Source organism: Curcuma longa, chromosome 9 (genome assembly GCF_044706935.1).
Source record: "Curcuma longa cultivar G26 ecotype Majalengka, Jawa Barat chromosome 9, ITB_CL_G26_1.1, whole genome shotgun sequence".
Lineage (NCBI taxonomy): Eukaryota > Viridiplantae > Streptophyta > Magnoliopsida > Zingiberales > Zingiberaceae > Curcuma > Curcuma longa.
The window spans coordinates 267,946-292,760 of record NC_133869.1 but is presented as its reverse complement, the minus strand read 5'-3'; the positions used below and the strand labels follow the sequence as shown (position 1 = coordinate 292,760).

Sequence of the window (24,815 nt, the reverse complement as noted above, 5' to 3'; positions counted from 1 at the left end):
AAATATTATTATTTCTTTGAAAATCTTCCTAAGTCTTGAAATTTTTTAATAAAAAAATCTAGAGATATAGAATCTTTCACAACCCTTGCACATACATACAAATTTTAAATCTGAAAAACTTCCAATCAAAATTTTTAAACCCTACTGTTTTTTGAAATATTTATCGTTTTCTTCATATTATTGAATAAAAGCATTTACCTTTAGTCCATTAATACTAATGTTAGTTTCAGAAACATATCTAGAGAGAAAATTAGTAATGAATATGAATAGAAATATACGACCCATATGGCCGTAATATAATACAACACATTGCTCAAAATATAATTTAATAAATTTAGGATTCTCTTTGTATCATTTTAATAATTTCATCTCAGCTCTAGAATAGTGCGGGCATTTAAATGTTACATAATACAACTTACTACCCAAATATTTAGCAAATTACATAACTATCAACAAGTTTACTAAGTCAGAAAAATAATCGATAAAATCCCAATAACTTTGCTATGAAGCATATTTGATTGTCCCCCACACAAAGACTTGTAAGCATATGACAGTTTGCTTCATTTCGATCAACCAATCTAGAATGCAGCATCCTTATTCGAACACTTGGAGTGTATGGTTAGCAATGGAAAATCCGCCATCGACCACGAGATTAAGCCCGCTAACGTATTTGGATTCATCGGTTGCCAAGTACAGCACAGCCTCTGCCACATCCTTGGGCATCAGGTCGACGCCTTTCAAGTTGGCATTACTGCGAACAAAGGTTAGGAATCCTCGCAAAGCGTCCTCTTGCATCTCTGACTCAGGCAAATAGGGCATTGAGAGCCTTGTGGGAACTGCATATGGAGATACGCAGTTCACACGTATCCCATGCCTGCCTAACTCTGCAGCCACACTCTTAGTGAGACCTACTACAGCATGTTTTGCCCCCGTATATCCATGTGGACCAGCTCCTGCAATCACAGAAGATACACTGGCCAGGGAGACTATAGATCCTTTCCTTTTTGGAATCATAATTCGTGCTGCGTGCTTCATCCCCAAAAAGACACCATTTACATTGACGTCAAAAACCTTCTTAAATTCATTGAAATCAGCATCTCGGATGTCAATGACCTTGTCGCCTGTAATTCCAGCATTGTTGACCATAATGTCGATTGTGCCATATTTTTCAGCAGTGAAGTCCACAGCCCGACGAACATCATCCTCAACAGTAACATTACAGTGGAAGTAGCAGGCATGTGGATCACCACCTAGGCGTTGGCTTACTTGCTGACCAAGCTCATCTTGCACGTCAACTATACAGATCTTGGCGCCATGCTCTATGAAGAGTCTGGCAATGCTTTCACCGATACCAGATGCTCCACCAGTCACCAGAGCAACTTTCCCTTCTAACCTTTTGTTTCAAAAAGACCAAGCAAATCAATACAAGCAGCTAATCAAGATGAGAAAAAGAAAGCTTGTAAACTAGGACATTTGCTTAGAAAAAGAAGAAATTTAAAGAGAACTTGTTGACCATGGAAGCTCCACCGAGAAATAGAGTTGTTACGTAACAATTGGGCATTGAGGATGGAAAAAAAAAAAACTGGACATAAAAGGAAATGTGTGTACTTATAGGCCTATCTTTTGCATATGGCGCTTAGTATGAAGTAGGGAACTGATGGTCCTACATTATACATCTTCTCTAGCAGAAACAAGTTTTGTATCTAGTATTGTCAAAGGGATATTGTCCCTTCTTTCCCGAGGTTTTTCTAAAGGGTTATATTTTGTTTTGCAAGAAACAACAGACTACAAAATTCCCATTCCAAGTACATAATCTGTAACCATAGATTGTTAGAAGCAGAAAGAAATACAGATGGAAGTACAAACTCTTGAAATTTTCATTATACGGCACACACTCTCCAGTAAGAGCAAGATTTTTAACATGGTTCAGAATCATATTTGGTTAATTGATATTTTGATCGGATACCACACCTTTCCCTCCTTAGACCAAAACTTAAAATAAATATTTCTAAATTATGAAACGGTTGCAAACACCACAAAGTCAAATCACTCTGATACTAAATTGATACAACAATAAATCAATCCCTTAAATACACACAAAAAAAAATTAAAATTAAATTGATGAAGCAAGGGGATAACTATCACACAGAAAAAAACTCTATCACAAAAATTAATCAAAAGGAAATATTATTAATTGAAAACTAAAAAACATATTGAAACAACAAGTTAGATTTCACTCTAAGCAAAATAGAAAAAATACAAATATAATCACTTGATCAAACTTCTATTTAATTAAAAGACAGAGAATTACAAAAATCAAATTATAATTACAAGAAGACAACAAACCTCGATTCCTTGTTTGCTCATTAACCTACTACTAAATTAAAAGATACTCATACCTAACTAAAAGACAACAAACTATATGATACATAAAATAAGATAATTACAAAAATCAAATTTTAATTTTAATTTAAAACTAACCTCAATTCCTTGTTTGATTGTTTAAGTCAGATTCATGTAACGAAGAGTAATTAAGTAGTTTTTGATGTTTTCACCATAAAGGCTGGAAGACAATTACTGAAAACTCCTTTGATTATCATTTAAGTGGAGAAAAACTTCCAAGAAAGGTATGCTAATTTAGGATTGACACAACTAACAATTTTTTTGTCTTGAGATGATAAATGTAAAATTTGAAATAAGAGTTACTCTCGAGTTGAAGAATGAATTAATTAGCACATGCGTGAAGATGTTGAGGTTATCAATTCACTTAACACTTCCACATCATACCCCAGCAAGAATTGTATCAAGGGATATGGTGATATGTGGGTTTGTTCAATAGCCTCTTTACTTCTAAAACTTTTTAATGTAGTGGAGAATGGAGATACACACACACACAAAAAAAAAAAAAAAAAAAAGTCAATCCAAACCATGTCGGTATAAGCATGTCTTTGATGCATGGTTTAGTGCAGGGCTCTTTCAGCAATAGTTACAACACTTAAGGTGAGAATCTGACTGTATATAGATACAAGCTTATTGTATGGCTGGAAGATATTTTCATTTGATTTACGTTAATCTTGCTTGATATACCTCTGATTATTTGCAAATTTTTACAACCTCCTTTATTGTATCCTCTAAGGTTCTTTTCTTCGCTTCAATGAAACAAAATTAGTAAAATGTTTATCAATATTTTTTTCTATGACTTTTTTCCTCTCTCTTCCTTCTGTTAGTTGTTTCTGTTAGTGTCAACCTTAAGAACCAATCATGAGATAATTGATTTACGATGTTCGTATCATATTTTAATAAAGGCAATATTATATGTTTATTATATTTACTTTAATAATCTGTATAAATTTTAAAAATATATAATAATGTCTTAGAGTGGTAGGTTTGATTCCATACCATATCAATTATTTTAATTGATTGTGAGAAATTATAGAGAACACTACTCTTAATTATCCCTAATCAAGTATTAATAGACAAAGGCAATATTAATGTATTGAGACAAATATGTAGGTTAACAAATAACTTAATCTTACAAGTCATGGATATGAAATATCAAGTTAGCACATGAATATTTATTAGAGAATATGTATTGGATTGACCCATCATGAGAATATTTCATAGATTGTTATAAAAGTGTCATAAACATTCTCATAGTAACTATTAACATAAGCAGTTCTTTGACCTAAAGTCACTACGGTTCCATACATAACCAATTATGTACTTTAGTATTAACAAACGTCACATGTAACAAAGTCGACTATAAAATCGTTCATTGGATATTCAATAAGTATGCGGAGGAATGTCAGTGATATAAATGGAATTTGTCCATTTCATATAACGGAAGTGATGTTTATGGGTCCTTTAATTAAGTAGGACTACTAAAATGTATGGTTATGCTCAAGTAAGTCAATATGAGATATTGAATTTATTTGTTTAAGTCTATTTAGCAATCAAGAAACATATAAATTGATGAGAGGATGATACTATCTATATCAATCTAGATGTCATGGATAAAAAGACTAAATTATATAATAAAATAATTATAGACAGATTATGTCGAATCTATAATTTTCTCATCACTTAGGTAGTGATACATTGTTAGATGTCACTCATTGTTTATATCTTTAAAATGATATTTTAAAGTCACTATCAACGTTAAGAGAATCTATTGAGTCGCATACAAAGAGCGCATCAATTTTATAATTTGATGGTCCTTCGTTTGAAGGAAAAATTGTTAGGATTAAAATCAAAGTCCCACATTGAAAATTTGGAGTTTGGTTTCATTTTAGTATAACTAAAATAAATTGGGCCTAAGTTTAAGCTTGAAATTGGATTAATGAGTTAATTTAATTGGATCTTAAATATATTAGATTAATAGGTTAATCTAATATGAGTTTGAGTTTTTCAAATAAGTCTAAACCAAATAAAGACTATGGTTTTATATCCACATTCATATTTTCGTTGGATATTGGATATAAATGAAAATAAAATAAAAGAAAATGTCTTATTAGATTAGACAGTAGTTTTCGAACACGATCTTATCTGATAAGATCGTGTCAATCCTAAAAGTTAGGATTCAATTTCCTCTTTATATAGTAGCTAGCACTATGACATGGGATATAGTATATTCCAATTCGACTAGGTGATGTGCTTGTGAGATGGGCGGCTTGGCAGTGTGCTCGTGTGGATACTATAGAGGCGCAAATATTTTGATCGCACTCATATCAACTATACTCCAAATCTGCAAAGATTTTACGCATCAAGAGGTATTTTCTAAACAAACGATCAATTTGAACTCGCATGAATATCTAGCAGGTTCCTTTTCGTTGTGTTTTACGTTGTGTTTTGCATGAAACCCAACAGTTTCCTTCTCTCATAGAAAATAAGGGCCTTAGCATCCTAGTCTAATGAAATAGAATTTAGGGCTTCAAGACATCATCTTTTCCTATAGCAACAAAGGTAGAGAGACATGATCCTATTATTCTCCCTCCATTCACTCACCAAGTCCATGATGAGCCAATTATGGTCATATTTATAGTGCTTGCGGTTTATTGGGATAGCTCTTTCCATCCCTATAGATTCCCATGGTATTGGCATTCCTATGTTTGGTTTCATCCCTATTAAGATTATGGTGTCCTTAAGCATGATGTGTCTTCTCATATGATTATTTAGGTTCATCTTTTCATGATCTTCAGTAGGCAACAATGCCCCAACTCCCAAAGTTGGTGATTGTTCTACGTCAGTGATGTAAGATTCCCTAAACTCTTTTTTGTTCAACGAATTCCATGTTTATGATGTTAAAATAGAAGAGTATAGGTCCAAGCGCGCACAAAGACATTTGGTGATGTTGCTTGCACTCAAGTCAATGAGGACAAAAACAAGGTGCAAGTTGATGGTGATCAAAACTTGCATTATAAGGATTGGGAAACTCCATAGATTACCATTAAACAAACATTCTAGATGTTCCTTTGGTTCTTCATCTTCATCTATCATGAATAGTAAATTGCATGTATGGCCATTAGACAATGGATTATCAAAATTGAAGCAAAGTTTCTTAGCACATATAACTCAGCCATCTTAAGGTTCATTACGTGTCTGATAGATGAAGGTGGGGGTCATTCAATGGTCTATTGTTGTGATTTTAATTCTTTGGGACCCCGTGATTTCAAGTCATAGAGGATGTTGCATTGATAACATCTTAAGATCATATGCCTTTACTTCTACTTGTAAAAGAGGTAGTGATGGAGTTAAAGATGAAGATCAAGTTGCGGCTCAACAAGCTAATGATGAGGATCAAGCTAAGGCCATGGAAGAAAAGGAGCATCAAACTCTAGATGTCGTTGATGATCCATTATGCATCAATAGAGACTCAATTGCAAGAGCTAAGGTTAAAAAGATAAATGAAACACTTAATGTGTTAATTGAAGATGTTAAGGTCAAACTACAATCGAAATAGATTTGACCAAGAGCAAGTCATGAGACTTAGTCAACTTGATTCAAGCCTTAAATGAGCTTAATTAGTCTCTTAAGTTCATTTCTATTTTACAGACTCAATTTCTACCTTTATTTGGATTGTAATTATGACTTAAGCCCAAACTAGTTGCTCCTGCTTGAGAGCACCACCAAATGAGTCACTGGTTGATGGTGGCGAAGTCATGTAAGACCCGCGGATGGTAGAGCACCTGTCAAACTGCAAGAAGAAGGAAGAGGATGAGAACGGAGGCTGGGGGGTGCCCTGGCTCAGCCGCTTCGATGTTCAAGTCAAGTCATAACCCAGAGACGGAGAAGAAAGCATAGAAATGGAGAAGAACGCTCAGATTGTGTGTGTTCTCGTGTGCGCATACCTGTGCCCGCGAGAAGTGGAGCAATATATAGAGTAATCAAAGGAGTAGTTCTATTAGAGGAGATGTCTCATCTTCGGTAAGGAGAATATCTCATCCCCGTAGTAGTTAAGGGTCATGCCCTGTTACATCATGCAGCATTAATGAGGTAGGTGAGTTACACTCAAATATTATATCATTGTACGTCTCCTTCTGGCGGCGGTCTGGCAAGATGAATGATAGAGTGAAGGGAGTAGAGTCAATTAAGCACTGAGTAGGTCGCCGAGTCAATAGAGCTCAGGCCGTAAGGAGAGCTCAGGTCGACGCTGTCCGAGAAGAGACTAGGGGTCGAGACGTGATCCGAGACAATACTCGAAGCCAAGACATGGTTCGAAACGAAACTCGAAAGATAATCCGAGACGAGACTCAGAACCGAAATGTGACTTGGGGCCGAGATATGGTCCAAGACAAGACTTAGAGCCGAGATGTGATCCGAGATGAGACTTAGAGCCAAGATGTGGTTCGAGATGAGACTCGGGACAAAGATGTGATCTAAGACGAGACTTAGGGCCGAGATATGGTCCGAGACGAGACTCGGGACCAAGATCCGAGACGAGACTTGATCAGGCGACTTGGACTCGGAGCTCGGCGTCAGGTGTTGAATCGGAATTAAGCCTTGAGAGAGATCAAGTGTTGAGTCAAGTCAACTGAGGGACCAGTCAACGAGATGAACTAGCCGGCTATGGGGGCGGGCCTTTAACCCGACGTGTCATCGCCAATCGGATCGGATTTTGACTTTCTTGCCCTAGGGTATACCAACCCATAACACTAGCTATGTAGTCTATATAGCTCTCTTCTAAATGGACTTCCTTGACCAGTCAACGAGATGAACTAGCCGGCTATGGGGGCGGGCCTTTAACCCGACGTGTCATCGCCAATCGGATCGGATTTTGACTTTCTTGCCCTAGGGTATACCAACCCATAACACTAGCTATGTAGTCTATATAGCTCTCTTCTAAATGGACTTCCTTTTGCCCTTTTAGGGTTTCTAGTGTTGGGTTTCTATGCACGTAATTTAAAATTTTGATTTCATAAATCATGAAAACGGAAGCGTAATAAACAATTTCATCACTAACTACGCAAAAACTCATTTAAGGAATCATATGCGTGCTAACATAATCATAAATAAGATGTAAACAACTTTATACATTTTGAATGACGCGGAGCGGAAACATCAACTAACAACCTTGAGCAAGATTACCTCTACTCATATCCACGCCAAGATCTCCTCGAGACAACTTCCCTAAGTCACGTGTCGTGTCTCGCTTTGATACTAGTCAAAGGGGAGAGACAAGCGATCCGAGAGAAGACCTACGGTCCAATTCTGTATCTAGTAGCTCGAAGCAATCCAACGATACGAATCGGATTGAACGGAGGGAATCATGCCTTCATTCGAAGGTCGTATGGTTCGTTGTCAAGAAGGGGCAATGAACCAATATGGTGTGGATGTTCCAATGGCAACATTTGCTCTGAAACAAAACTAGATCGAAAGAAAAAAGTGATACCTTTTGGTGGAGAAACAACTGTTGTTTCTCCTTGCGTTTCTCGCTTCCGCCGCCGATTTGCAACTTCCTTTAGCTCCGGAATAGTCGAGCCTTTAGAGGTACTGATCCTACGGGGATTAGTAACCGGTGGTAAGCTTTAGAATAAGCTCTTTGGTCGGTGGCAACAAGAAACCCTAGCTTGTGAGCGGCGGCAACAAGAAGTGAGTTCTTGTTGGGCGACAAAAACAAGAAAGAGTAAGGAGTTTAGTTGGATTTAAAACCTAACAATTAGAGTTTTAATTCCTGTTCATAACTCTTCATAAGAGATATATTTATACGTATTTAACAGATAAATTTCATTAAAAAATATTAACAGAATCTGTTAAACTAAACACCTATCTTTTAGCCTTAAGTTTAGTTCAAAACTAAACCACCTTTAATTAAAACCAAACCAACTTAATTTATAATTAAATCAAAGATGACCCACTTTGTCTTCAAAAGATATGGTCCATCCACACTTCCTTTCCAGCAAAATATCTTCTATATTTGTTGTTCATCTAGTCCAACTAGACTCAATCTCTCTCGATCTAAGAATTCAATTCTCAAACTTGTTTTGTCTTTCGGAGAAGCTCATAGTGCTTGTGACCTTATAGGTTCCTGGTTTATGTTGGTCATCCATAATTAATCATTAATTACGAATCAATTATGAGTAATACCTAGTAGTACATCATGATCCCCAATTAATTGAAAAATTAAGTTGATTCCAGTACTACTTCTGAATCTTTCAACAACTACAGTTAATCATGTCTCTGTTCCTTTCACCATCTTATACTCGTTTAGTTCAAAACATATTCTATATGTCAGTTCCCACTAGACTGACTATGTCACACCTAACCCAAGTTGTAGTTCCTTGTTCTGCGAATTGTTATTACTTTGGTCAAAGACTTACGAGTAACAATTCTGATAAGTGACTATAGAGTATTCATCTCGGGTCCACACGTTCATAAAAATGTTTGCTTAAGATGTAATGTATATGTCTCCATGACTAAGATGACTTGAATACCTCAAGTTGGAAAAAACTTACACTCAAGCTACAATGAGATTTTTATAGACACATAGAACCATATGAAATCTCATGGTAGGTCATTTCCAATGAACTAGCTATCTTTAACCAACATCCATATGTTAACTCTCAATATTTCAATATTTCTAGCAAGAGGATCGGCTGTTTGGTAAAATTAAGAAGTCTAGCATATGTCAGTCTCACAGAATTGATGATGTTCAATCTCATTAATTCATCGACTAGAGAACATTTTAATACATACATAATTACACATATAGAGATACTCACTAATTGTAATTCAATTACAATTCCTCTCATACTATGCATTGTATTGTGGGCATCAATAATTAAGTTTAAGATCAAATCAAATATATAGAATATGTATATTCAAATAGTGATTTTATTTATCTAATAAATAATATAATATTTAAGACGATTGCCCTACGATACCTCTAAAATATAACATCAAAGTCATCCTATAACTATAAATAAAGGAGATAGCGACCATATATAGATCTTTTGACTTGTTTCAATATAAAGCATGGTGAGACTCTTACTTGTTGATTCTTCATTAAAGTATAACTTATCAAGACATTCTCTTATGGCGTTCAAGGATTTATCAACCTCAATGCTAAAATTGTGGCATCTTCTATCTTCTATACCAAGGTTTATGCTTTCTTAAGCATTAGGTTGAGGTTTTTTTCATCCATTTTATCAATTTAGACTTTTCTTCTTTCTTTCTTCAACTTGTTATAGGTTTATTAGACATCTTTCTCCTTGGATTTACATTAGTTAGTATCAGAGTATAGGTTTTTTCTAAATCGATTTGGTTATTCTTTCTCTTTATGTTTGAATCTTTGCTTTAATTTTTATCTATTTCGTTCATCTTTTCATTCCTATCTTAGCAAGTGTTATTTGCTTTTTTGCTATAAAAAAAAAAGAAAAAAACATTGTGATTTTCGGTAAAAAAGGAAAAAAGAAATAGACAATAGAAAAAAAAAGAGAAGGGGCGGCCAAATTTGGAGAAAAAACGAAAAAAGGGGAAAAAAGCAAAAGAAGAGCAATAAAAGAAGTAGAAATAGACTTTTTTCTATACTTGCATTTCCTTCTACTACTCTTCATCCTTTAATTTCATATTTCCTTTAAAGTTTTTGTCTAAATTTAATTCTGATACCTACCTAGACTTTGTTATGGTAAATTTCCTTTCAGCATTTATTTCAAATATTTTAATCTTTCAATTTCACTTTTTTATAAATTTTACCTATATTCAATTCTAGCGCCTATATAAATTCAATTTTGACAAATTTTCTTTCATCACTTAATTAAAATTATCAATTCTGCAAGTTGCATTCTTATTCATTTCCTAACTTTTATCCTAATATCCTTGGAAATTTTGAATTAGTCAACAATCGCTTATAAAGAATTACCTCAATTCTAAGTTCTTTAAAGAGTTAACCTTAGTGAGTTGAGTGATTGAGTGACAACATATTACTTTAATAGCGACAAGTGAAGAGGAAACAAAACCTAAAGAATCACTTGATCAACATGCCTTGAGACAACACTTAGAGTGCATGAAAATCAGATTTAGTCAAATCTTAGACAAATTAGAGAGACAAGATGTTGTAATTACTGGATTGCAAAGGAACTGAGTTGGTGATGTTTCTACACAAAGGGCTAGACAACTTAATTGTGACAACAATGATGATGAAGATAATATTTCTGAGGACATTGATGATAAAGCTTCTAATGATAGATCTAGTCATGCTAGAATTAGTTGTCGAAGAGGAAGGATGAATGATTGCATTGATAGAAACTTAGGAAACATTAAATTGAAGATTCCTTTATTTTTGGATAAAAGTGATCCAGAAACATATTTGAAGTAGGAAAAGAAAGTAGAACTAGTATTTGACTGCCACAACTACTCTGAAGAGAAGGTAAAATTTGTTGATGTTGAGTTTATTGATTATGCTATTATTTAGTAGAATCAAATTATTCTAAGTAGAAAAAGAAATCGAGAGATACCCATTGACACTTGAGAGGAGATGAAATCTATTATGAAAAAGAGGTTCATTCCATCGTATTACTATCAAGATTTGTACCAACAATTACAAGGTCTAACCCAAGGATCTAAGAGTGTGGCGGAATATCATAAAGCGATGAGGATTAATATGATTCGAGCCAATGTGGAGGATCGAGAAGTAACCATGACATGATTTTTTGCAAGGTTTAAATTCAAAAATTGCAAATGTAATAGAGTTACAACATTACATGGAACTTAAAGATATGGTGCATATGTCTATGAAAGTTGAAAGGTAACTTAAAAATCAAGCATAAGCAGAGTTATAATTTATTCACTTGGAAATCTAACTGAAACAAAATAGATGATAAAGTTGCTTATAAGAGTGCGACTAAGTTTTCTAAGAATAAGGAAGTTCTAGTTTGGTCAAAGGAAAAGAATCTATCCAATCTTTAAGAAATAGAGAAATTAAATACTTAAGTGCTTGGAAAGAAGACATATTGCATCACAATATCCAAACAAAAGAATTATGATTTTAAGAGAAAATTATGATATTGAAACCGAGAGTAAGTCGGATGATGATAGTACATTGCCACCATTGATGGAAGGTGATGGAGAGGAGTATCCAGTTAAAGGTGAAATTCTTGTTATTAGGCGTGCTCTAGAACCAATTATAAGATGATTGACAAGCAAATTTTTGTATCATATTTCATTAATAAAAGACAGTTTATGGTTATTATATCTACTATAGATCTATGACAGATGAATAAGTATAATAATGTTCTAGAATAATAGATTCTAATCTATAACGTATCAATTGGTTGAATTAATAACGAAAGACTGTAAACATATATATAAAATACTACTTTTAACTATTCCTAGTCAAGTTTTAATATACAAGAGCAATATTAATGCATTGAAACTAATATGTAGGTCAACTGATTACTTAATCTCACAAGTAATAGATATAAGATATCAAGTTGACACATAGATATATATTAGAGAATATGTACTGAATCGACTCGCCATGAACATGTTTCATGGATCATTATATGAGTGTCATAAACATTCTCATATGACTATTAGTATAAATAGTCATTAGACCTAAAGTCACTATGGTTCCCTATATAAGGAGCTGTGTATTTTAGCATTGACAAACATCACTTGTAACAAGGTGAATTATAAAGTCAATCACTGGGTATGCAATAAATTATGCGGATGAATATGAATGATATAGATGAGATCTATCCCTTCCATATGATAGAAGTGATATCTATGGGCCCGTTGATTAAGTAGGACTACTAAAATGTATGCCCATGCTCAAATAAATTAATATGAGATATTAAACTCATTTGGTTAAATGAGTCTACTTAGAGATTAAGAAACACAAAGATTGATAAGGAGATGATACGGTCTATGCCTCATAGATCAATCTAGATATTAAGGATAGAATGACCAAGTTATACAAAATAATAGACACAGAAAACTTAGGTCAGATCTCGACATTCTCATCACTTGCATAGCAATGATGCATTGATAAATGTCACTCATTGTTTATGTATCTAAAATGTTGTTTTAGATATATTGTCAACGTTATGAGAGCCTATTAAGTCACACACAAAGAACATATCATGATGCAAAGTTCCTAAGCTACTTTTGGAAGACATTATGAGAAAAGATGGGCATAGCTTTTATTTTCTATAGCTTATTATCCATAAGCAGATAGACAAACTAAGATAGTAAATCAAACTTTGTCTACTTTATTACAAGTTATCATTCAAAAGAATTTAAAAGGCTGGAAAGATTATTTACCATATATTGATTTTTCTTATAATAGATTTATACATTTTACTACTAATTTTTAACCTTTTAAAGTGGTATATGAGTTCAACCCTTTAACTCCTTTAGAATTATCACCTTTGTCTATTTCTGAACGTGCTAGTTTAGATGGTACAAGAAAAACTGAGTTTGAGATAGATGCATGAGAAAGTTCGATTGCAAATTAAAAAGATTATTGAACAATATGCTACGCAAGCCAATAAAAGATGAAAGAGAGTGATATTTGAACCTAGAGATTGGGTTTGAACGTCATACTAAATTGCATCCACAAGGAGATAGACTATTTCAAGTCATTGCTTGAATCAATAATAATGTCTACAAGCTTGATTTACCAGGTGAGTATAATGGGAGCTACATTTAATGTTTCTAATCTTTCTCTCTTTGATGTAAGTGATCAAGATTCGAGGACGAATCCTTTTGAGGAGAGGGGGAATGGAGTTAAAGATGGAGATGAAGTTGCGGCTCAACAAGCTAATGATAAAGATCAAACTAAGGCCATAGAAGAAAATGAGCATCCTACTCCAGATGTGGTCGATGATTTATTATACATCAATGGAGGCTTAATTACAAGTGCTCAAGTTAAAAAGATGAAGGAAACACTTAATATGATAATTGAATATGTTAAGGCTAATGGTACAGTCGAAGCAGATTGACCAATAGCAAGTCATGTTGCTTAGTCAAACTATTCAAGCTTTAGATGAGATTAATTAGTCTCTTAAGTTCATTTATATTTTGTAGGCTCAATTTCTATCTTTATTTGGGTTGTAATAGTGACTTAAATTCAAACTAGCTATGTGATCTACATAAGTCTCTTCTAAATAGGCTTCCTTTTGGCCTTTTAGGATTTCTAGGTCACCCTATAGTTATAAATAAAGGAGGTGGCGGCCACACATGGATCTTTTAGCTTGTTTCAATCTAAAACATGGTGAGACTCTCACTTATTAGTTCTTTATTGAACTACAACTTATCAAGGCATTCCCTTATGACATTCAAGGACTTATCAACCTCAATCTCAAGGTTGTGGCGTCTTCTATCTTCTATATCAAAGTTTGTGCTTTCTTAAGCATTGAGTTGAGGTTCTTTTCATCTATCTTATCAATTTAGAATATCCTTCTTTCTTCAACTTGTGGGTTTATGAGACATCTTTCTTCTTGAGTTCACATTAGGTAGCAATTAAGAGACAAATAGATACACCTCATGGCTTGCCATTAAGCGTCTTTCATGAGCAAAAAGGCTTTAAACTCATGCAAGTAGTGTTCACAAGTTTTTTTTATCAAAGTTTGATCAATTCTTCTAATTTCCCGTCCTTGCTAGGTGAACAAAAGCAATTGTGGCATAATTTATTGAATTCCATTTTAATCTAGAAATATCACTTTCCATGTTTTTTCTCCATTTGAGCTAATCAACCTACTCAACTTTTTGCATTTAAAGTGAGTTGTTTATTTACTCCGATGATAGTATTCTTGTGGACCATTATCAACAAATATCTAGGTAAAATATGCATTTCTTCAAGAAAAAATGATCTATGTTATTTGGTATTTCAAAATAAATTCTTATGATCCTCTATACTCAACCAAATCCTTTTTTTTATGATTGAATTTACTTCTATGATCCTATATTAAGTAATTCCTGAATTATTTCTTCTGTATCATGGATTATTAAAGAAAGCAAGAATATTGTTTCTAAGTAAAATACCTACTTTAATTTTTCAGTCAAAATAACAAAATAGAATATTAGTTCATTCTCTCATTTTTTATCATAATGAAATGGGATGATGAATCTATTTATTTGGAAGAATTTTTCAAAAAATATAATTATGCATCTCCTTCTAGGTGGTTAGACACAATGTCAATCTTTTCCTTTAGTGTTTAAGAAGTGGTCTCACCTCAATAACTAGGTGAAAAGGTCTTTGTCTCATCATGCTTCAGAAAGTTAGTCTTGGAGTTGGGTGTTAGGCAAATCCATTGGAGCGACTATTCAAGATAGAATCCCTAGGATAGATGTTCTTAATTCTAGTTTCTTAATCCATCTTTATTGGTGTAGTCCTCCTAGTACTTTAAGGATGCATGGAATCAAACTAATCATCCTAATGTTTTCATCCTCATACATACAAAGCTCAATTGCCGTGTGGCCTAAAGGTCACGGGTTCAAATCCTGGAAACAGCCTCTTGCCAAAGGCAGGGTAAGGCTGCGTACATTGGATTCCCTCCCCGGACCCCGCAAGGCGGGAGCCTCGTGCACCGGGCTGCCCTTACATACAAAGCTCAATTGCCCTTTATATTCTTAGTTTATCTTAGATTTAGGTGGCTAGCTTTGTTATTTCTTTTGATCCTTTGCATACAACAACAACCATTTAAGTCTTTATCCCATTAAGTGAGGTTAGTTATATGAATCGTTCTACGTCATTAGGCTCGATCTCATACTATATCTTCATTTATATTTAAATGAATTTTATCCTATTTTATCATTGTTAATCAAGTCTTCTTTGGTCTCTCTTTTCCTCTATTAATGTGTGTTTGTAATAGTCTTACATAACCTAACTGAGACATTTATTAAACACCTAAGTATATGACTATACCGTTTTAAATTTGTCTCTTGGAGTTTTCCCTTAATAGATACAACCTCGACTTTCTCTCTAATATTCTCATTTCTTATCTTGTTCCTCGCATGTTCACACATCTACCTTAGCATCTTCGTCTCTACGATGCTCATCTTTTAATCATATGCTTGCTTCATAGTTCAACATTCAACTTTATATAATATAGTAGGTCTAATTGTCGTTTTATAAAATTTCTCTTTAAATTTTAAAGGTGTCTTATGATCGTAAAAAACACCTAACGCCCTCCTCCATTTCAATCATTTTGATTATATCTTATATAAAACATCTTTATTAACCCCTCCATCCTCTTGTAAAATAGATCTTAAATACTTAAAGTTCTCAATTATAGGTAACTCATCATCTCTTAACTTAACAATTGTCTTACTAGATCTAATACTACTAAACTTAAATTCATATTCTATCTTTACTAAGTCACTTTTTACTTCCAATATTTTTCGTCAATATTCGAACTTAGCATTTACTCCTTCACATGTCTCATTGACTAAAACAATATCATCGAAAGAAAACATGACGTCCTCCTCCATTTTAATCATCTTGCTCATATCTTATATAAAACAACTCTATCAACCCCTCCATCCATTTACAAAATATATCATAAATATTTAAAGCTCTCAATTATGGGTAACTCAGCATCTTCTAACTTAACAATTGTCTTACTATATCTAATACTACTAAACTTAAATTCATATTTTATCTTTATTATCTCTAAAACTTTTTACTTCTAATGTTTTTCATCAATATTCGAGTTTCACATTTACTCCTTCACATGCCTCGTCGACCAAAACAATATCATCGATAAACAACATGCATCATGATAAATGTCAAAATGTGCCCGATGAATTCATCAATGACAAGTAAAAAAAGTATGGACTTAGAGTTGTTCTTTAATAACTATTTTTACAGGAAACACTTTAGTTAATCCACCAAAAGCCTTCACTCTTGTTATTACATACTTATACATATACTTAATTATTTCAATATAAGTTACGCTAACATCTTTCTTTTCTAAAATTCTTCATATAATTTTTCTCGGGACTTTGTTATATGCTTTTTCTATATCAATGAATATCATATATAAGTCTTGCTTCTTATCCTGATATTATATTAATTGTTTGAGATGTGTAGTTTTTATCATCAACCTTTCAGACATAAATCCAAATTGATTTCGATCACCTTAGTCTCCTTAATTTTTTATTCTGTCACTCTTTCCCAAATATTTCATGGTACGACTCATTAACTTAATGCTCATATAATTAGCATAATTTGTACCTCTCTTTTGTTTTTATACAAGGTGACTAGAATACTTATCCTCAACTGATTAGGTATTTCTTCATTTTGAATATTAAGTTGAATAATTTTATAAGTCATTTAATACCTTGCTTCTCTAGATATTTTCATACCTTTATTGGAATATCATCTAATCCAACTATTTTCCCATTTTGCATCCTATTTAATGCCTATTATGAAGTTTGAATTCTTTGATAATAATTTAAACTTCTACACTCTTCTGAACTACTTAAATTTCCTAAGCTATATTTGTCACTTAAATCTTTATTAAAAAATGATGAAAATCTCTTTCATTGCTCTTTTATTTCCTCATCCTTCACTAGTATTGTATTGGATTCATCTTTAATGCATCTTATTTGAGTAAGATCCTTATTTTCCTCTTTCTCGCTTTAGTTATTCTATAGATATCCCTTTTTCTTCTTTTTTATTAAGTTGTCATTACAAACGTTCGAAAGCTTCATTTTTGGTTTCACTCGTTGCTTTCTTTACTTTTTTTATTGATTCTTTTTATTAAAAATAATCATTCTTATAAGTGTACAGTAACTTATAGATTGTTCCTTTCGTCGCCCACTTTCTCCTGTACTTCCTTATTCTACCACTAAAATTTTTATTTGGTAGTTTCTATCCTTTAAACTCATCAAGTACACTCTTAACCACCATTTTCAAATTTGATATCATTTTATCGCATATCATAATCGAGTCATCATATATTTCTTCTAATACTTATGCTTTTATCCTCTTCTTAAAAATACTTTACTTCCCATCCTTTAACTTCCACCACTTAATCTTAGGAGTTATGCACATTTTCCATTTATCGACACGTATTCAGTGGTAAGTTTTTTCTAGAGATGACCTACAATCATTACAAATTTATTTATCTCTCTTCCTAACCATAAGAAAGTCAATTTGCAACTTATTGTTTCCACTTTTAAACATAACCAATTGTTCTTCTCTCTTTTTGAAAAATGTATTAGTTATTATAAATAAATATGTTATCACAAAGTCTAATATATCTTTTCCTTCTTCCATTTCTTGATCCAAGACCATAGCCCCCATACACCTATCATATTCCTCATTTCTTACTCTTACAACTCATTTAGATCTCCTTCTACTAAATTACCTCCTTTAATAAAACTTTTTATACTACATCATCTAGATCTTCCAAAAACATATATTTGATATCTTCATTTAATCCTACTTGAAGTGCATACATGTTAATTACATTAATAGTTTTTTTGTTGTTACTATCTTGAAAGATATAATCATATCTCTTTTCCTAACTACTACTACTTCGTCACTTAACGAGCAATCTGCAACAATAGCTACTTCATTTCTCATTTTATTCTTTCATGTGTACCATAATTTACAACTTGAGTTCGTTATCATCTTCGCCTTCTACCCATTTTATCTCTTATAAGAACAAAACATTAATTCTTCTCCTAATCATTATATTTACTACCTCCATTACTTTGTCAATGGGCGCTCCTGCGTACCATGTTCCAAATTTAAGACGATCGGTATTCCTATAATGTATATTCTTATCTGACATAGGGTATGACAACTCTTGCATATTTAATATTACACCCAAGTTCTCCTCTAAATATAGTAGTCCTTGCTGAAATATTGCAATCGGACTTCTGCAACACGTTACTTCTTGAGAACAACCTAACATTAGAATAATAGTTTGATGAATCCATACATAATATTTGCCTTTGTTTAATACTGGCTAATACTGGCTGACAACCCAATGTAACCTTCCTCCTTTATCTTTGCTTTGTTTGATCCTTTGCATATTCTTTCTTATCAATTTTTTACATGTTCCTTTGTCATTGTCTTCAAGAAATCTAGTATGCTTTACTGAAATTTATAGTTTACATTGAGCTCTAATAACAATTTTTTACAAGTTTAGAAGTAGGATTAGATCCACAAGTGATACAATCTTAGATCTAACTCGGTGATGGATGAGGTTAAGGATAGATTTCCTTTAGAGAAAGGCTACGCTTTCCTAATTTTGAACAAGGGATGAGACTGATTCAGAAGGAGAGGAGCTAAGGAGGGTTAGTTTGGTGAGGTCATGCTACAAGGAGACTCGATGAGGATATGAGGCGTGTGATATTCAAGATGTCAAGAGATCATTGGAAGCAAGATGACTTAGACCATTGCTAGTGATGGAAATGCTAGTGCGGTGCAACAACAATCTTTGGGATAAGGACTTGACCTTTGATCATGGGATAGTGGAGAAGGCATAAACAGTGTCCCTAGAGTTCGGTAGCAATTCAACAGATGTTTAGTTTCAATCTAACAAAGGAGTTATTGATGGCATCTCTAGTGGATGCTTAGACTTCGGTGGAAGGGTGAGAGGAGGTGGGAACTTCTATGGGAATCTTAGAGAGAGAGAGAGAGAGATACAAAGAATTGAAAGGAAGACGAAGATGACAAACATAGATACTTCTCATTGCTTGCCTTGCTATTACACGCATTAATATTTTATAGACAGAGATTATGACTTGATCAATTAACAAATTCCTAAATTGTTTGGCCCTATTTTATTTTAAAATTTGGATCTATTTGTCTGTGCTTCTCCATCTTGGTTGAGTGTTTAAAGTATAACACGGACTAACTAATGTATCAAATTTGATCAAACGGGTCAGTGAACCTAGTAAACCAAATGGATAAGGAGGAACATAGGCAAGCCGAACGGATCAAGTGGACTAAATGGAGTAGGCTGGTCGAACAAACGAAGCTAGTTGAATGGGTTACATGGGCCAGATGGGCTAGGTGAGAGGGGTTAATTCGGTGGGTAGATTAGCTGAGTGCTTCAGGATGAACGGGAAGGTTAGATGAGCCAAACAGATGAATGTGTGTGAACCAAAGCATCTAGGCATATCAGTACAGATCAAATTGAGTGAGTAGGGTGGATCATACCAAGTCAAATAGGGTGGATCATGTCAGTTGAACCAAGTGATTTGAGAAAACTAAGCAGCCCGAGTTGGCCAAGTAGATCATACAGAAGTATTGAAGTCTTCTATAGTTTTTCTTTTTCCAGTACCTATAATATTCCTACAAATGAAACATAAAACAAGTATTCCATGTATTAATATTATCTTTCCTGAACAAAAACAAAGAAATAATTACTCCTAGTTTATTCTTTGTTTATTTCATTCCCTAAAAATAATCATTTATTTCCTTGTCTATTCTCTTCTGTGGACCAAATTCTTATTGATCTACCCATGAAGGAACACAAACAGACCAGACCGAATAATCCTTCTTGAAAATGTCTCAAACACTTGATAAGAACGCATCGATTCAGGAAAAAAAGAGTATATATTATTTGAACCTAGAAACAACTGTCATTCAAGCACGTAATCATCTTCGATCTCTTGGATTGATCTGGGATCAGAAGTGAGAGGAGAAGAAGGCACGCAGCACATCAGAGGACAAGTCGATCGTTTTTCAAGGAAAGGGGATACCTCTTAGTGGAACAGACGGCCGCCATGGGAGGAAGAAAAGAGAAGATGGACAGCAGCAAGGATCGAACTGGAAGAGCAGCAGATCAACTCACCATCGACTCAGCAGACCAGCAGAGCGAGCCCCTCGAATAAAAAATTGAAATCCACTACTGCTGTCCCTTCTTCTGCAAGAAGGGACAGCAGTAGTGGATTCCCTGAAGTGTGGTGTCTGAGGGACCAAGCATTGACTAAAGTAGGATACTGCCTTCCAGATGTCGCCTGATTCATTTTTTCCACAAGTTTATTTGTCGAAACTCATTCTATCAACCTATTCTAAAACAATTAAATCTATTGCTCAATGGATGAGCGTAACATTATATCAAAATAAATAAATAGACTCATATAATAATTTTAATCAAAATTATATATGGATTGTAACTTTTTAAAATTTATAAATCACATAGTAATTTTAATTATAATCTAGACTATTAGGTGTAGAAGTGAGTAAAAATTCAGTTAAATTGAATTAATCGATCGAACCGATCAAATTTAAAAATTTGATTCGATTATTTCATAAATTTAATTTTTTATAAAAAATTATCCATTATTTCAGATAATTTGATTCAGTTTCAATTTTAAAGCTTCTAATTTAGTTAAATCGATATTTTTATCTTAAATCCCTAAACCAAGAAACCTCAAGCCTCTAATTTGAGTCACATACCTCATCATTCATCCCTTCTCACCTCACACACACTACGACTCTACGTCTCCACAGGTCCTCCCTGCTCCCATCCTTAGCCCTCCCTTCCTCTTGCTGCTCTCACCGCTGACTCGAACCTCGGCCCTTCCCTCCTTCCGTCAATCTCACTAGCGGTGAGGCTTGCTCTTGCCTAATCCTCCTAAGTCCCTCATCCTCACGCCATATGAGTCAGTGACTGGTGTTTGCTCAATCCTCCCAAATCCTACATCCTCACACCATAAGAGCCAACGACCAGTGTAGGTAATTATGAAAGTTGTGATAATGTCTCACAACATTGGCTAATGTGGGTCAAATGTGTCATGCCCGCGTTAGGTGACACAGTCTTGCTGTGTCAAGTGTTGGAACTTCTCCATTAGACCCTCAACACGAGACGTAGTTATGCCAAATTTGATTAATTCTATCAAAAACTGAATTAATTGATATTTTATTAATTTAATTTATTCAATTTTTATTGAAAAGTTCAATCGATTCGATTAGTTTAAAATTTTTTTAATTTATTTAGTTTCAATTAGGGTTAAATCGGGTTGGTCAGTTTAATTTTGAACCGATTGCTAAATAGGTGAATGTATTAGATTGATGATTGTTTTTTTTACGCAGGTGACAACAAATTCTGATAGATTTGAGGACATTTACGATAGAACATTTAAATGTAGAACACTTTAAGTGTATATCGTTTTAAAAAAGTGTTATTTTCTTTAACTCTTTCTAAAAAATAATATGTAGAATTATCATTATAAAATTTAATACTAACTATATATTCATGAGTTAAATGTAAAATTTTCAAAGACCATACATACTTTGCTGATGTTAAAAAACTAAATATGAAAAAAAATATTAAACCATACATGAGTTAACCTATAAAAAAAATGCCTGCTCACCCACACCTATTGTTGTAATTCCGCTTTTTTTTTCTCCATTAAAATAGTAGCCTAGGGTTAACTCTTGTTTCACCACCCAGTTGTGATTTTTCAACTGGATTGCCTTTTCTTCATTCGTCGATTAAGATCGTCATTCTTTTCTCTTTTTTTCACAGTGAATCAATAACAGTATTCATGTGATTTTATTTGTTAATGATTTTAGAAATTAATTGAGATGAACTCTGTCGAGCATGATGATATAAATGAGATTTTTTTCTTCTTAAACTCTAATGATCCTTTGAAGATGAACACGTAAATTTAGTCGTAAGATGATAGACTATTTAATTGAGATAAAAAGTGAATTCATCATTTTAACGGTCCATCTAGGGTGGTCCCACACACTTTAGAATGGAATAAATCATGGAGAATTTTTTACCCTAACACAGCGGTCCTTTTGTACGAAAGAGATAGGCATCCAACAAGAGTGATATTTTTAATAGGTTAGTCAAGTAATGTGTATTTATTATTGTTCCGGCTTCTTGCCGACGATAGTCAAAACACCAGGCGATAGGAGGCCGCGTCAACTTGCACTGCCACGTCGAGGAGAGAGGCCCTGAGGAGACAACAACTGAACGCACGGATCAGTGGGGCGCCGGGAAGTCCCGGCGTGGCCACTCCGACGCTCAAGTCAGACAACGAGCAAAGGAGTTTGTATTTAGAAGAATTCCCCCCTTCATTGTCATACCTGTGGAGTTTATATAGAGGTAGGGGCGGTATTTTAGGATCTCGGTGCCTGTGATTGGCTACCGCTCCACTATTGATGTGGTGAGGATATATAATCTTTGAGGGTTTTTGGTTATCTGTCATCTTGGATTTGTAGATCTTTATCCGACGGTGGTACCTACACGAGATATATTCTTTAGAAGATTGGGATTAGGTTGGGCCAAGTAAGAGACTTGGTCTATGTTTTCTTTCTCACAGGCGGGATGCTGGTTTTGGTGGGGAGGTTGATGTGAAGCTTTGCTAATATACCCTCCACAGGTGGATGTCGGGAGCGGCCGGATTGGGGAAGCGCGCCTAGGAGGCTTGGATGCCGGCGGCCTTACTCTAATTGGGATATCTCCGTAGAGCTGTCTGGTGATCCATGCTGGGGTCATACCCGAAGGTAGGCTGGCGACGGTCTGGTCCCGTCACGAGGTGGGCGTACAGGGCTAGGACCTTGCCCTGAGGTAGGCATGTGATGCCAATGCCGTAGCATGAGATACGCTGATATTTTGTCCAGAGGTAGACAGGCGATGCTGGCGCCTTGTCAGGAGGTAGGCAAGTGATGTCGAGACTTAGTCCTAAGGTAGGTATACGATGCCGGAACCTAGTCGTGAGGTAGGTCTGCTGTGCCGGTACCTTATCAGGAGGTAGGCAGGTGATGCCGAGACTTAGTCCTAAGGTAGGCATGTGATGCCGGTACCTTGTTAGGAGGTAGGCAGGCGATTATGAGGTGGTACATTATCATCAAGGAATGCTTTTCAGTACGGTAGAGTGCTCCTCAGATCTATCATCGTATACCTTATCCCCGTGCTGAGGTTTACATTCTGCCTAATTATCGTTTGGTTGGAGGATGACCTCCCGTGCTAATTGGAAAGGGGGTCCGGGTGTTTCGCGTGAGGTCTGTGTCTTTTGCGTTAAGGAAGGTCGATCTTCCCTACCTTTCCCTTAGTTTTCAGAAAATACTCTTCCGGGCTTCTATTCGTCCTCTCTACGTATTCCTCCTTCAGGGAGGGATATTCGTACCGGATCAATTATGATCATTTTTGTGCTAGTGCACAGTAATTTAATAACTAAGATGATTTATGAGTATATAAATATGCCATGAAAAAAGGTTTTGAGTACGAACTAGTAAATTCCTAAAAGGTAACCATGACAACTATAGAGGATAGTTGTAATAGCATTTTGAACTTTACAATTATAAAGTTTATAAAAAAGATCATTGCTTATGCACCATCTTCTGTTATTGCACCAAACGTGGAAGATTAGTTTGTTGGTAATCCCAACGGATTAGATTTCATGAAAGGAAATTTATGCTGCTTGAGAGAAGACACTAAAATGGTTAGAGGTGATTATGACAGTTTAAAATGAACTCTTGAGTACATAAGGAAGTTAAGGCATTGCGACGTGGATACACAGATAGCCCTTAGGGCTAACTTTGCAAACCATATTTTTTTTTATTTTTTATAATTCAGATATTCATTGGACCTCACGGAAGTTCCACACTGACCATTAGGATAAATTAAGAAGTACAAGTATCTCATCGTCCAATAGTCAACGTTTCAAATTTATCATCACACAGGAGGGAAATATCTTGTTGTACGTGGTAGTTGAGAATTGAATCATGGGAACTTAAGAACCGTTGAAACATTATTGCCATTGCACCGGAGTCCCGAAGACTAAATTCTTGAGATTTTAGTACTTATACATAAGTGTTATTTTATGGAAAGTGATAGGCATAGATATTATGCACTCAAGTGACAAGCATCCCAAGTTTAGATGTCCACTACTGACCTTGACTCTAATAACAAATCGGTACTTTTAGCATTCCAAAATGAAGTGCAAAGATGCATGGAAGTGTTCCCTACTTGGTGTATGAGTTGATCCTAATGAATTAGGCTTCATGTATTGTTATAGAGTTTGGTATCTCGAATTTCGTCTGATCTGATCTAAAAAGGTCGCGGTATGACATATATGGTGAAAACTAATTATGACAAGTCTCAGGCTGATATGGATTGTTCCCTATTTAAAAGCTTAATTGCTAGGGTTTCCAGTATTTTTTTTTCAAGAAAACTCAAAAATTGTGTGTTGTCATTGTATTCCACCTTTTGATAGTGAATTTTCTCTCCTCTGCCCATGTTTTTTCCCGTCAAGAGATTTTTCACGTAAATCTGTACGTGCTCTTTATTTTTCTTGTTGTTTATTCTTGTCATAATCTCATAATAAATGGTATCAGAGTGAAGTTCGTTTTGATTTTGTGGTTTTCAACCGAGATTAATGGCAACGACAACCAT

At 34.5% G+C, this 24,815-nt stretch overlaps 1 protein-coding gene across 2 annotated transcripts; it reads right to left on the bottom strand.

Moving 5' to 3' along the window:
• Nucleotides 1-321: 321 nt before the first annotated feature.
• LOC141835443 (zerumbone synthase) lies at nucleotides 322-20,334 on the bottom strand. 2 transcript variants are annotated; one of them, XM_074722896.1, is made up of 2 exons: nucleotides 20,164-20,334; nucleotides 322-1,393 (listed from the first exon to the last, which is right to left on the bottom strand). In XM_074722896.1, exons 1-2 carry the CDS (start codon nucleotides 20,187-20,189, stop codon nucleotides 595-597), a joined length of 825 nt encoding a protein of 274 aa, XP_074578997.1. In that variant the 5' UTR covers nucleotides 20,190-20,334; the 3' UTR covers nucleotides 322-594. The 2 variants fall into 2 exon arrangements, with proteins under 2 accessions (XP_074578997.1, XP_074578999.1); XM_074722898.1 differs by lacking the exon at nucleotides 20,164-20,334 and adding an exon at nucleotides 20,031-20,095.
• Nucleotides 20,335-24,815: the final 4,481 nt, after the last annotated feature.